This window comes from Takifugu flavidus, chromosome 14 (genome assembly GCF_003711565.1).
Source record: "Takifugu flavidus isolate HTHZ2018 chromosome 14, ASM371156v2, whole genome shotgun sequence".
In the NCBI taxonomy this organism is placed as follows: Eukaryota; Metazoa; Chordata; class Actinopteri; order Tetraodontiformes; family Tetraodontidae; genus Takifugu; species Takifugu flavidus.
Genome location: NC_079533.1, coordinates 13,672,080 through 13,685,787, shown reverse-complemented (window position 1 = coordinate 13,685,787; position 13,708 = coordinate 13,672,080). Strand labels below are relative to the sequence as shown.

Sequence of the window (13,708 nt, the reverse complement as noted above, 5' to 3'; positions counted from 1 at the left end):
CGTCTGTCCTGCTTGTCATTACAGGGCCTCAAGCCGATGGACTACAACGGCCTTTCTGACCCTTACGTCAAGCTGCACCTACTGCCAGGAGCCAGCAAGGTGAGCGCTCCCCCAAGTCTGCTTTAATAACAATGTTTAGAACTTGACCTCGTAATTCACGCGGTCCCCCCGTGATCGCGCACACAAAAGGAGTTTCATTCGTTTTTTTTCCAAGCTCAAAACTCTACCCATCCTCTCAGTTAGCTCTTGACCTCAGTCGCTACCCTGCAGTTGAAAAAAAAATATTCCCATATCTGAGCAGTGGTTCCCTCCGTTCGTGTAGCACGACGAACTACCCGTGCACGTGGAGGGTTGTGGCTTTCATGAAGCACCCCACCGTTTTCCCAAACTTCCAGAAATTGACTTATTAGTGTAACTGCACAGTTGGGATTATTAGCATGGCAACATGCAATTAGCCCCCCGGATGGCGAGCGGGTGCAGGCCTGCGACAACTGTAATGAAACATCAGAGGAGCAATTTTCAGGGAACACATGGAACAGACTCATAAAACCCATCCAACAGACGTCGGCCTGCTGTTGTTGTTGAATAACATCCTCTAATCACTGAAATCACAGTAAAAAAAAAAGCCAAAGATGCTCAGAAAACTGCCCAGAGAGATGGTGTGTGTGTGTGTGTGTGTGTGTGTGTGTGTGTGGCCAGTTTTAATAGAAAGGCAATAAGGACAATCGGCCATTTGTTGGTTTATCTTTAGACCGTTAATAGCATCTGAAGGAGGAGGAAGGATGCACGTTTTTCTGGCCTCGCTGCCGTTTCGTCTCGTCTCCTTCGTCACCGCCGCCGTCGAAACGGCTCTTTGAAAAACGATACTTCTGCGCAGTGGAAGCGAATCCGAGCACACTTTGGGAAATGTCCCACGAGGGCCTGAGCAACTTTTTCCTGTTACGAAACAACATTTATCTGAGATCCTTGAATCGCTCCCCTGCGGCCTCCTTTACTATTGATTGGTTTGAGGTTATACGAGAGCTTTTACAGTTCCGACTATATTCCTAAGCACGGAGAATTGATTAGAATTGAGATAGGAAAACCAAACTTCCGAAGAGGACATTTGTTTTTCTGTTCCCTGTTGTCAGACTGTCTGCAGCCCCCACATTCCCTCACCTGGTGCTTAAAATGATGCCCTGACTTTGTCTAAGCGCCTCATTAGCAGCCGCTAACAAGGGTCGTAAGCTGTGTCGACAGTCTAATCAGAAGTGAAGCGTCACCCGCGGCTACGCACCAATCATCGATTCATCTCCCCTGAGACCCGAATCAAACACCACGGAGCGGCTGCTCCTTTTCCACGTTGACCTTACACTTAATTCAGTTTTTACAGAATCCGAACCAGACACAGCTGCAGGAAACAGCGTTTATTAACTCTGATTACACCCGTCAGAATATCGACTCAAGAGGAAATGAAACGAAGGCCTCGTGTTTCCGCGGTTAACCTCTGTCAGTATGATGTCCCTGCTGTTCCAGTATAACCAGTACATGTATCCCTTCTCTCCCAGTTCAACCAGCCCATTTACCCTCACTGTCCCTATATAACCAGTTTAACACCAGTTATCGTCCTCTGACTGTAGAAAGGTTAATCTTCCGCTAAAATAAATCCAGAACCTCATTTCCATGAGTCATTTGAAGGAGTCCACGTGTGGAAGGAACATTTCATCACCAACTCACCGAGTGTGACGGTGATTTATTGACATGTGACAGTATTTTAGTTCAAGCTGTTGTCATGGTGCCAACAGCCCACTTAGTGATCAACAGCAGCAGCAGCGGCAGCTGTGTGACTTGGGACTGAACTTCATCTGCTTCTGTAATTGAGCCAGAAGATCCACCAGCAGAGCTTCTTCAGCACCTCTCACAGACCTATTGGGGGTGGGGGGTGGGGGGGTGGGGGTCATGTTTGTTCAACAGACCACAACAACATCAACAAGCCACTTCTTGGGTGGGGAAGCAACAATGACTGAATCACTTTCTCCTGCTGTTGTGTAAATGGAACAGACAACAGGAGCCTGCCGCTCCTTCAGGAGTGACCCAGACTGGTCCTCCCCAGCAACGGCCTCAGGACCAGGGTCAGACCATATGCTGTTGCACTGGCCTCTGGCTTCCTCCTGGTTCATGCTGGCATCCAACTTGGAGTGTGTTGGCACTCCAAGTCCAAATAATATCAATAAGAAGAAGAAGAATGCACATTAAAACCACGACTTCATAACAGTTAGAATATAAATGTAATATTTGGTATATATCTGGTCGACTGGCTGGAGTGGTTCCTCTGGTGTAAATACAACTACTCAATGTTTAAGGCAATACTTATTTAAAGGAAAAATATAAAAATCTGAGAAACAAATACAGAGATGAGTGTCTTTAAACCTGGTAGAGCCCCAAAAACAGGCTAGCTGTCAATGCTAACTCATACCGGTGCTTAAAAATATTCCCAAAAACACCTCCACATGGCATAAATGAACCAATAAAAGACATAATAATCTCAGGCTGAATGTGCGCCGCTCCGGTTCTCCTGGGGAGATTTCCAGGTTTCGTCATTCCCAACCGCAAATCCTGCATTCAACCCTCAGCGCTGCCAAACGGCTCATCAGCGGCTGGTGGGTGTTTCCATGCCGATAATCTAATAATACTCCGACTCCGCTGATTCACCCCGTCATTGATTTCAGCCGTGCGCACGCTTCGGCTGCCAGACGGCCAATGAAATGCCAGGGATTTCTGTCACATGACCATCGGGTTCATCGGTTTATGAAGCCAGAGTCTGACCTGCTGCCTGTTGCTTCCTTGTGCAGGAACCTGAAAACAGCTCAGTGCTGATGTTTCCAGGCTAATGAGGGAAATGGCGTGAAGGTACAGAAGAAACGAACCGTCTGTTGGTTTGTTCTGTTTTTCACGCCATTAAGTCGTCCTCCACTTCCTGCCAATCTCTTTCATACCACTTTATGCAAATTCGGCCTTGGTGTTTTCCTTTCTTCCACTCGGTCGTTGACAGCGTTTCACCGCTTTGTACATAATTATGGGATGTTTTTGGCAGAATTTCAGAGAAACCTGACACCTGAGGCATGAGCTCTAATGTAGTCTAATTATGCTGAAGCGCGATGAATGATCCCGGAAAATGTTCTCCCTTTCTTTTCCAGGCCAATAAACTTAGAACCAAGACCCTGCACAACACGCTGAACCCTGTATGGAGCGAGACCCTGACCTACTACGGCATCACCGACGAAGACATGGTCCGAAAAACGCTCAGGTACCCACTGATCTGCAGCGTTAGCGTTAGCATTAGCTTCATCGCTCAAACCATCAGATCAGCTGTGAAACAACCACACAGACGTTTGCCATTATCTCCAAAATAAAACTTTTGTTGAGGTTTGTTGCTTGACTCCAGCACCTGAGAGGAGAACCTTGCAGGTACAGGGATGCTGTTGCAGGACAGTGTTACACAATAGAAGTGTTACTCAACAAGCTTTTTTTATTTTTGCCAGATAGTTAACGGTGATGTGGAAGTAGGTTATATAATAGATGTGTAATCACTCCTGTGGCTGCAGCGCTGTAATACTCCACCGCCTGTGTCCTGATAAGTGGACTTCAGGCTTTTTTTACACCCCTTAAAAATGAAATTTACACCAGTATAAATAAAAAAAACCTGAATTTGGGCCTGCAGTCTTGTGGGACACCCAGTGATTGGGAATAATTCCAAGATCGAAATAATTAAAACAGCACGAGAATTCAATTTTTCCTTTGCGTCTTGTCTGTTCAACCAGTAAAACCCCTGACCTTCTCTTATTCCCGTCTCAACCAAAAGGATAACACATAATGAGAAATGTAATTATGTGGATTAACGGGCTCATGGTGGCGCGAGAAGCAGCTCAAGCCAACCTCTCCAAAACATCTGTTATTGTTTTATACGGGCCGGTGACATTATAATGATTCGGAGATGTTTTAGTTTTAATCCTTTCAAAATTGTGACAGAAGATCAGCGGAGAATATCAGATTTAAAAGGAAGTTGACATTCCTCCAGTGTTTGGTGGTCCATCAAAGCCCCTCCGCCGCAGAGACGCCACACTCCTTCGTTTCCTCGAACTTCCTTGAATCCGGCCCCATATGTCACATAGGACGGTTCACATCTGCTGATGCCGCCACTGCTGCTAACGATGCTAATAGGTGTTAGCCTGCACCTTTACCAGTGTGGAGCGGCTGAGTGTGCAGAGGGAGAAACACTCGTAGCAGACGCTGTGGAGTAACACCAGAATGGTGCCGCCGTGGGTGTGGACGGTGTCACTCCGGGGTGGCAGGGTGCTCTACACCTGTATCAGAGCCGGTGATGCGCCTGACAGCCACCTTTCATTAGAGATTCAGTGAAATAGCTTTAAAGCATAAGGAGCTACAGCCTCTGAAGTCGGAGCGAAGGTCCCCACTGGGCATAGCTGTGACGTTGTTCCATATATGTGGAATATGGGATTAAATCAGCATAGGTACAGATTCACGTCTCAGTGTTTCCTGATCGGTTACTAACACTGTCGCGAGCAGCTTTCACTCTTAAATTAATGATCATCGTGATTCAGAAGCGAATTTGAGGGCCTGTGAAATATCGGAAGGTGAAATCCAATGTGTCCCCTAATATTGAGGCTAAAAAACACCTATAGAACCACCCATTCACGGTGTTTGTTTCTTTAAAATAGAGGCAGAATCAGAACAAAGAAACTCACTCACTGCTTCATATTCTGTTAATTCACTCTTAGTTACGGTGTGACTCGTTAGTGACTTTGTCTTAATAAACGTGCGAATTAGTAAGGCCGCCTGGAAAATGTCACAGGCTTGGCTGGATCACATGACTACCAGCTCGTGTTCATTTTAAAGTTCACCTCAGGCTCCTGGGAAGTGTTTCGTCCCAGTGTCAGAAGGTAACGGGCTCAGGCTGGAGCTGTCTGCTACTAAACCTCTGCCTGTCGTCTCTGGACTCCGCCCACTCTCTCCCACTGTCGACAGGATCTCGGTGTGCGACGAGGATAAATTCCGCCACAATGAGTTCATCGGCGAAACACGAATCCCTCTGAAGAAGCTGAAGCCCAACCAGACCAAAAACTTCAACAACTGCTTGGAGAAACAGTTACCTGTAAGTCCGACACACACGCGTCTCTTAGCAACAGACAACAATGCTGCTGCGGTGTTAACGACAGCCTAATTTGCTCTATTCTGTTTAATATGTTGGATTTATGGTTAAAATCTTCACGTGTTACTGCTTCTTGGTTGAGCTTCTATCTCTTCCAGTACCGTCCTTTATGGTGTAGTTGTGAATGAAGTAATAAGCGAAGGAAGTGAAGCTGAAGCTCGAACAGAGACATTTTTACCTTCTGTATTTTGTGCATTAGAGGATATGATGCAAAGCCTTGATTTAGTGCTTCATGACTGAGGGTGATATTACCTGTGTGGCCTCAGAAGCCTCTGGCTTTAATGTATATCCAGGCTTATTTTGTAGTTTAAAGCAACTCGCTGTGCAGAAACCCTAAATAATAGAAAATGTGGTGAATTCTGTGACAATAAGATTTTTATATATTCTTTTCCATTATTTTCCAGCATGGCTGAACTTTAAATGTTTTATATTCTCCGCATACAGTAGAAGAACTTAAAGTTATGGTAGGAACCCAAGTGTGGTGTGATGGTATTTCTAAAAGATGCCGTCAGTCAGGTGCGCTCAGAGCTCCCAGCGGACTGAAAATGGATCGCAGGTCGCTGCAGGCGCGACCAAAGTAAATGTGAATGAGGGAATGGAAAATTGAAAGCAGACCTGCTCACCGTGGAGCCGAGAGTGGATGTGGTCTATCACACCGTCACAGCCTGAGCAGAAAAACCTGACGCCTGCGAGCAAATCCATACTTTAAAGTCGTCTTTAGGGTCTCGCTCTGGTCCTTTTCGGGCCGACGAACTAATGAGCGTCTCTGGATCAACCTCAGAGACTCTCTTTACTGAAACTTGTTGGCGAGCGACTTGTTTCCTGGTCGGTGTCAGTCAGGCAAAGATCAGATGTTCTGGGCCACAGTAGTGAAGAGATTCTACTTTCCGACACTGATTGGCGTGGTTTCCTGCCAGGCCTGATACCCCCTGTGATCAGGGCACTAACGACCAGTGAGATGTGAGTATTCCATCGCAGTGGTGTCACGGTACCGCCGGGTCTGTGTTTGCCAGGCTGAGCTCTGGATTGACACCAGTGCTGGAGGAGAGTCTCTCGGGCTTAATCTGCCAGCGCCTCAGATCATTGGGTCTTGGTAATGCGCTTCTCTCCTCCGCCAGCTCAGCTGGACAGCTGTGTCAGACACACACTAATTCACAGTCTGCCCTGTTGCATTTTAATTTCAACTCATGATTCGCTCATTATCTCTTTGCGGATTTGACAAAACACTGCTTAAAAATCATTGATTAGCCTCTCTGGGAAGCTGAGCAACGTCACCAGCGGTGGAAACTCTGTTGAATTCATGGAAATGAGGCTCATCTAGGAACCCTCAGTCATCGGCGGCCATGTTTTTATTCATGTCTTCACATTTGGCCCATCGTGAGGGTAAAGGGCTGGGCTTTTTTTTGGCTTTTCTCCTCACTTTTCGTCAGCGTAAAGAAGCTCCTAACAATACTGACTTTAGCATATGTGTCGGCAAACAGCTGCCACATATGCTAAGTCCAACATTCAGCCGCCTTTCTCCTCTTTTTGCTGCTTTGCGTCACTCCTGAGGGAAAAATCTGCCTCTTTAGCGGTTTAGCTCGGCGCCGTATTCACCAGCTGCTGGTGCAGCAGCTTCAATTCCTTTATTCTAACTCTCATTAGCTGCAACTGTCACTGGATTCCTCCAACGTGGTCAAAGTATACAAAAATCTACAGACTTTACTGCAGAATCCAGCTGGTCTTCACAGCTTCTTGCCAGTTAAGTTGCTCCGAATGCTCCTTAGGCTGAATTAAGGCAAGCACAGCAGTGACCCCTTAGTTACAGTTGCATCTGTTTAGTTCCTGTGTTAATATTGTAAATAGAACGTGCAGAATACAGACATGATTGTCACAGTGACCAGGGCGCCACAGCTTCCTGGTACATTTCCAGGCTGCTAAAACCACCCACGCATGATTACAAAGGGCTTCTCTAATCGCACGTGGCACAAAGGGGGAGCGCGTTCGTCTGCGCTCGTCACAACGTCTCGTTCTGTCAAGCTCCAGAAAGCAGATAAGTAGTGAGGGAAACTCTCCTGGCGGCTAATTATTCCTTCCCCCACTTCACACTGTAAGTTAAGAAATTGAAATGGATTCAAGGCTCGAGGGCATTGACCTTTCAGCCTTAAATTACACTTCATCCAGGAATACGCCCCGTCTGCTGGTGCTGCTTTTTGTGGAAGCGTGAGCAGCACGTTGACTCAGCATGTCCGTTCACCTCAGACAGTCTCACCCGAGGTTCGGTTCTACCGTCGTTCGGATTCAATCAATGGACATCCTCTGGCCAATCCTAATTGAGTTTTCCCCCCGAGGTAATGGTCCAATTAGCTGAGTATTGTTAAGCAAACACTACACGACGGTGTGTTTGTGTATGGAAATGGGTTTGTGTTTGAGCGGACCGACGGAAACAGGAAGAGGACGCCTGGACAATTCCAGCGTCTTTTCAGTTTGCGATTAATGATGTTCCGACATCAGCCGAGTCTTTTGTTTGCATTCATCACCAGGAATATTCCACAGTTCTACTTCCTGTTCAACCATTATCAGTCAAGTTCCACTTATTACTCCTCGGGCCCGGTGAGTGGGGGAAGGAGGGGGGATCCCATCATGCTCAGGGCTGATTTGAGACACAGAGAAACACACGAAGCTCATGGATGAAGACCTGTTGAGCTCCTGCCAGGTGTCCGTGCTGACCTCTCTACCACAGTCCTGCCCAGCTCTGAACCTTTCTATCATCCATTTAGATCAGAACATTTGTGCCACTCAAAATCAGCCGAAGCTCGTGAAGACATTAAGTCACTTGTCAGCTTTGTGTTACGATACATGGTGGTAGCGGACCCGAACGCAGGCCAGGACACAGTGGTGGAGAGGTCAAAGGCTTTATTTACAGGGAAGGGGACCACACATTAACAGAAACAGTCCTCCTGGACCGCATGGGGATCAGGAGGCAGCGTCCGCCCGTCCCAGGTCCATCGGCGAGTCCCCAAACCAGACGCAGTCCCCCTGGACTGCCGGGAACTCGGAACACCGGTGAGTCCTCAACACGCTGCAGTCCTCCTGGACCGGCGAGGACTCGGGAGTCCGGCGCAACACGAACGTGCCCCGAGACACTGAGGGCAGAGGCAGTCCTCCTAGACTGCAAGGGGAGCAGGAGCGGTCCTCCAGGAGACACAGAACAGGAACAGGAGCGGCCCTCCAGGGCAACAGGAACAGGAGCCAACACCAAGGAACACAACCAAGCTCCCACACTAGACCAACAAACACACTCCCTACACAGGCAGGCACAACCTGCTTAAATAGGCAGCAAGATGTAAATTGCCTACAGGTGCGCCCACCTGCAGTGCCAGCTGCACCCAATTGTGCTCAACACAAGGGATGGGAAGATGCAGCAGATGCTACCTGTTGTAGGGGCTTCTGCTGTCCCAAAGATTAAAAAATAAATAAAATAAAAGCATTTTTGTTGCCTCAGCTTGTATGTTATAGGTTTAAAATAATATTAAAGAAAAACATTTCATCCCTTTAGGCTAGTCAGGTTCTCTGGTCTCATATCTCAAGCACATGGAGTTAAAAAGCATTTTCTGGAGGTGCGGTGTCTCCAAAGTTTAATTTTATATTCATAGTGGTTTTAATTCGCATTTTATCATAAAAGGAAGCTAAAAGATGGAAGAAAAAACTAATGAATATCATTTTGAATGGGTACAAACTGCCAGTGTCTGCTTAATGCACTTTCAAGGAGCTCTTGATTCGCTTGAATTGGTTCTGCTTCTGTGCGTTTCCGCCCTTGATACAAATGGTCTTTCCCCGTACGTGCGGGTCTAAAATAACTGCTGATGTGCGGGAAAGTCCGGTGTGTGTTCACGCAATCAGCCGCTGCTAAATTGCATTTTCTAAGTCGTTGGTCAAAGCAGCTCAAATGGCTTCCTCGGAGGTTTCAGCTGTATTTCGGTTAAAAGTCGAGCCCTGGAGTGTGTCTTTTGTTGTCTCTGGAGAGTTTTAAGTGCTCCATGAGCGCCGGCAGAATGTGAGAAAGACAATCACACCGATATGATGGCAGCTGGAGGCTAACTGCTGTTAAGACCGATGCTAACCACGAACCCACAGAAGCAACTTTACTGAGCAGCTTTTACACCCCCAACGTGCATTTCTAGGGTTACAACTGTTGTCTGTTTAAAGTCAGAAATATTCTGCCACAATTGCGACATAAGCTATAGAAATTAGACAGAATGGAGAGAAAATGAGAGAGGGAAGAATTGATCCTGAGACGGTGCCTGTTTGCTGCTCTTTCACGCTGAGGCAGGTTGTGATGATGATTGTTCAGATACAAACGCAGCATCGCATTAACGGGAAAATCACAGTTCACCATGTGACCAATTTCCATTACGATCATCCTCAGAACGACTCGAATCAGTTCTGGAAGGATGGTTTCTGCTGGGGTTTGGAATTAAGCAGATGTTTATAGCAAATGACTCCTGATTCTGCGATGACGTCATCTTCCCAATGGCGGCGGGAAGCCCGTCGACGTTGAGCTGATTTTCTCCACGCGGAGGATGGATCTCCTGCGAGGCGCAGGAGGAGAAAATTTAAAAGCACAATTAAGTCAATCCTTCCAGTTAATGATTCTGTGTCTACGCCGGGGATTAGCAGGATTTTAAAAATTACATCTGGGGTTATATGCTGTGGTGACGAGCCGGAGCCTCTCGCTTCAGCCCCTCATTCTTCCTAAATCCCCTTTTGTTTTTTTGAACTGTGTAGGTGAACAAGGCAGAAGACAAATCCCTGGAGGAGCGCGGCCGCATCATGATTTCCCTCAAGTACAACACCCAGAAGTCCTGCCTGGTCGTCGGCATCATCCGCTGTGCTCACCTCGCCGCCATGGACGCCAACGGCTTCTCCGACCCTTATGTGAAAACGTCAGTACACACGGAGACGCGTAGATTCCGCAGGTTGAGAGGAACCGTAGTGGAATGTTTCCAACGGGAGCTCGGCTACGTTTGCATCGTCGACAGGTAGAAAAGTAACGACGACCGTCTGCGTCAAGGGAACGGCGAAATTTCCGTGAGGGTTCTCGTGTTCACACAGAGCTCCCGATTAAGTGGAGCATCTGTGAATTAAGGGGCCATATGTAGGAAGCTATACGAGCCACCTGTTGTTCCTCTCCTCTCAGCAGAAACTCAAAATCACTATTTTAGCCGTCTGGCGACACCGTTTGGTCGCCAGCAGACTGGCAGTCGCGTTAAAGTCGCACCTGAACAATTCCGAACAGGTTTTTCATCTGGATGAGCAATGAAAGCAAAATTAATTTCTGACTCGGCCGCGCGCAGAACAAAAGCCCCGCGGAGGAGGAGAGCTTCCTAGCAACAATTTCCCAACAGTTTAAGGCTGCAAAATCGTGCTTGAAGCTTGAAGGACACTCTGGCAGATAATGGATTTACTGAGGGAGAGAGGAAACTCCGTCACACAGACGGCGTCTCTCACTTCCGTCACATCTGTCAAGGCAGCTCAGGATTTATTTTCCCTGCTTTTTCCCTTTTGGTCCAAATCTTTAAAGAAAAATACTGAGAATATCGTCCACGCGTTTAATTCTGACTCCGATATCAGAATTCTGAGAGTGAGAGAAAAGAAATCTGAATTCTACCCACCATTTCACACATAGGGAACTTTTTTATCCTAAAACATTGAATTCCAACATTTGCTTTTGTTTCTAACTTTCACTATTCACCATCTGGCCTGGGGGGCCCCATCACATTACAGCAATTAGATTGTTGCCTCATCAACAACAGTTTCAGCCCTCACTTCCCTGAAGGCAGTTTCAACAGCAGTAACCCACTTCCCTCTTCTTTAGTCTGTGTGCGTGTGTGTGAGTGTGTGTGTGTGTGTGTGTGTGTGTGTGTGTGTGTGTGTGTGTGTGTGTGTGTGTTTGTGTGTGTGTGGGTGTGGAAGAGCCAGTGATTTTGACGGCTTGGCTGTAATTGCCTGCAGGATTGACATGTGCCACTTCAGAGCGAGTCCAGTTGCCAAACACACAGAAAAACAAACACAACCTTTCCTGCAGATGTTGTTCATCATTTATGAAGGCACACACCCACACACACACACACACACACACACACACACACACATTGTGATATTCATGTCCGACAACTTTGTTAATCTGTTTTTAATTGTGGAGAATTTCCTTCATTTGCTGGAGACTGCGTTAAAGTTCTGATGTCAGAAGAGCTCAACAGACTCCAGCAGAGCCATCAAACACAGCCACGTTGCTGCAGATGTGCTGCACAAATACGCCCATTTGACACATTTACACGCCGAGTTTGTCTTTTTTTTCTTCGTTTTATTGTCTGAACAAAATGGGAAAAGGGAAATCAGCAACAAAATTAAAAACGGATCTGCATCGAGGGTTTAAAAGTGGGGCAAAAAAATTCCCACAGGAGCAGAATGTGGTTTGCAAACACTGAAATTGCATATTTAATCACAGCCTTTTACAAATGTGCACCTGAAACAGACGTCAAGAACTTTTTGTTTTCTTTTTTTTAAATATCCATTCTTGCAACCTGATATGGATGCAGATATGTGATTTCAGAAGATGAGTCAGCGGTGAGAACATCGATGTTCCCCTGGAAAGTGCGCTGATACTCCTGTGACGTGCGTAAATTGAACATAGGACTGTGCCACAGCGCCCTCTACAGGACAGACCTATAAACATAAACGCTTCTGTTGTTGATGGATGAAATCATCTGCATGTCTTCGACCTGAATTTGTTGAGGCCTCCTCCTCTGTCTCCTGCAGGTATCTGAAGCCGGACGAGAACAAAAAGTCAAAGCACAAAACTGCTGTGAAAAAGAAGACGCTCAATCCTGAGTTCAACGAGGTAAAATCCACGACGACCCACATTTTATCACAGCCTAGGCTTCTCCCGCAGACCGACGTTGTGTTTACCAGCCCGTATCATCCTCTGTCAAATCCACAACTGTGAGAACGCCTCCGAATCTCCAGCCACCAAATTAATCCCCAAATATCTGTGTAAGCAGCAGAAATGAACCCATCTGTGGTCATCTTTGGGCAGCCAGCCGCATATCTGCTGCTTCCTGCCGCGCATTCAGATGGCCGGTGTTTCTGTCGCTCCGCTGCTGGTTAATTTATCCCTGATCAAACATGTTGACTCTGGATGGTGTGAACCTGGAACCGCCGCCCAAGCGACTGGGAGGCAGCGTCACATGACTGATGTTGGGGGTCCGTGCGCAGACTCGCTGATGAGCAATCCCAGCCTTCGGAAGCCCGCTCCCCCCAGCTACACCAGTGCTGGCTAAGCCTTCCGTGCTTCGGGGTGGTGCATGAGCACGTGAGCAGGTTGGGGGTCAAGTATGTTTGGGCTCATTAGAGGTCACCTGAAGTAAAATGGATGTTTGGGTGCAGACTGAGCAACAGTGAGTCGACGCCGTGGCGCCCGCCATTTACTATTCCTGTTGTGTAGCTCTGCTGAGACATGATTTACTGAAGTCTGAAAATGTTCTGCCAGTGGCTCCATTCATATTCTTGTTGTTCTGAGTAGCTGCCAGCTGCTGCTTATATTTCGGTGCTTAAGACCTCCTTTGCTCAATCCCATTGCGTAAAATCCCTTAAAAAAATACCCACCTTCCTCCAGACTACTAAGGCTGAGGTTTCATCTTATTTGTGAGCTGTTATTGACCTTCATTGTGTTTCTCGTTCAGTCTGGTCGCTGCAGTGAAATAGGTAAAAGTCTCTTCCCCCGCTGAGTCAGACCGGCTCCGTCTCACCGCGTTGAAACCAGAAATTTACTTGGTGAACCTTGAAGCGCAGACGGGGAAGATGCCGATAGTTTCCAAGGCTGAAGCGGCTCCTCGGGAGGCAGCTCAGCTCAGACCTGTACACGAGCGGACGGCCCGGACAAACACTTGCCGGGGCCGCCGACTTGACATTTCCTCTGACATTTCCTGTGGCCGTGTTCCTCCATCACCTCTTGGCCTTTTACCTCCGAGACGAGCTCAGATTTCATTAAGGCGCAGCGCTAACCTTGACTGAACCGCGGAATCCAGATCAATCCAGATGCGTCTGACGCGTTCTGAATGTCGTTTTTTTCTTTGTTGTGTTTTTGGGGGGCAAACGGAGCAAGCAACAGTTATAAAAACTCAATTACGGCGAGAGATGCGTGACTCGCTTTCATCAGGAAATGAAAATGACGTTACGGTTTGAGGATGATTATACAAAGCCCAACGAGTGTTTTGTTTTGAGGCAGAATGCACACTTGACTAAACACACATTTTAATTTGGATGTTGGTATCAGACAGATGGATTACTGGAGATCTCGTTTCCTGCTGCTTTGTTTTCTGCAGGAGTTCTGTTACGACATAAAATATGCAGACCTCACCAAAAAGACCCTGGAGGTGACCGTGTGGGACTATGATATCGGGAAGTCCAACGATTTCATAGGTGAGTCGCTAATGCTGGTCAACATTAGCATTCATC

The 13,708-nt window shown here is 47.2% G+C and overlaps 1 protein-coding gene across 4 annotated transcripts in view; it reads left to right on the top strand.

Annotated features, from left to right (window-relative positions):
* Positions 1–13,708, top strand: part of doc2b (double C2-like domains, beta) — a 53,420-nt gene that overhangs the window by 36,341 nt on the left and 3,371 nt on the right. For 3 of the 4 annotated variants that reach the window (XM_057055229.1, XM_057055227.1, XM_057055228.1), the window contains 6 exons: positions 25–99; positions 3,177–3,286; positions 5,026–5,152; positions 9,977–10,134; positions 12,011–12,092; positions 13,576–13,672. In XM_057055229.1, the coding sequence (XP_056911209.1) occupies positions 25–99; positions 3,177–3,286; positions 5,026–5,152; positions 9,977–10,134; positions 12,011–12,092; positions 13,576–13,672 (649 nt within the window). The remainder of the gene's footprint in view (positions 1–24; positions 100–3,176; positions 3,287–5,025; positions 5,153–9,976; positions 10,135–12,010; positions 12,093–13,575; positions 13,673–13,708) is intronic. The other variant, XM_057055230.1, reaches the window with a different exon arrangement.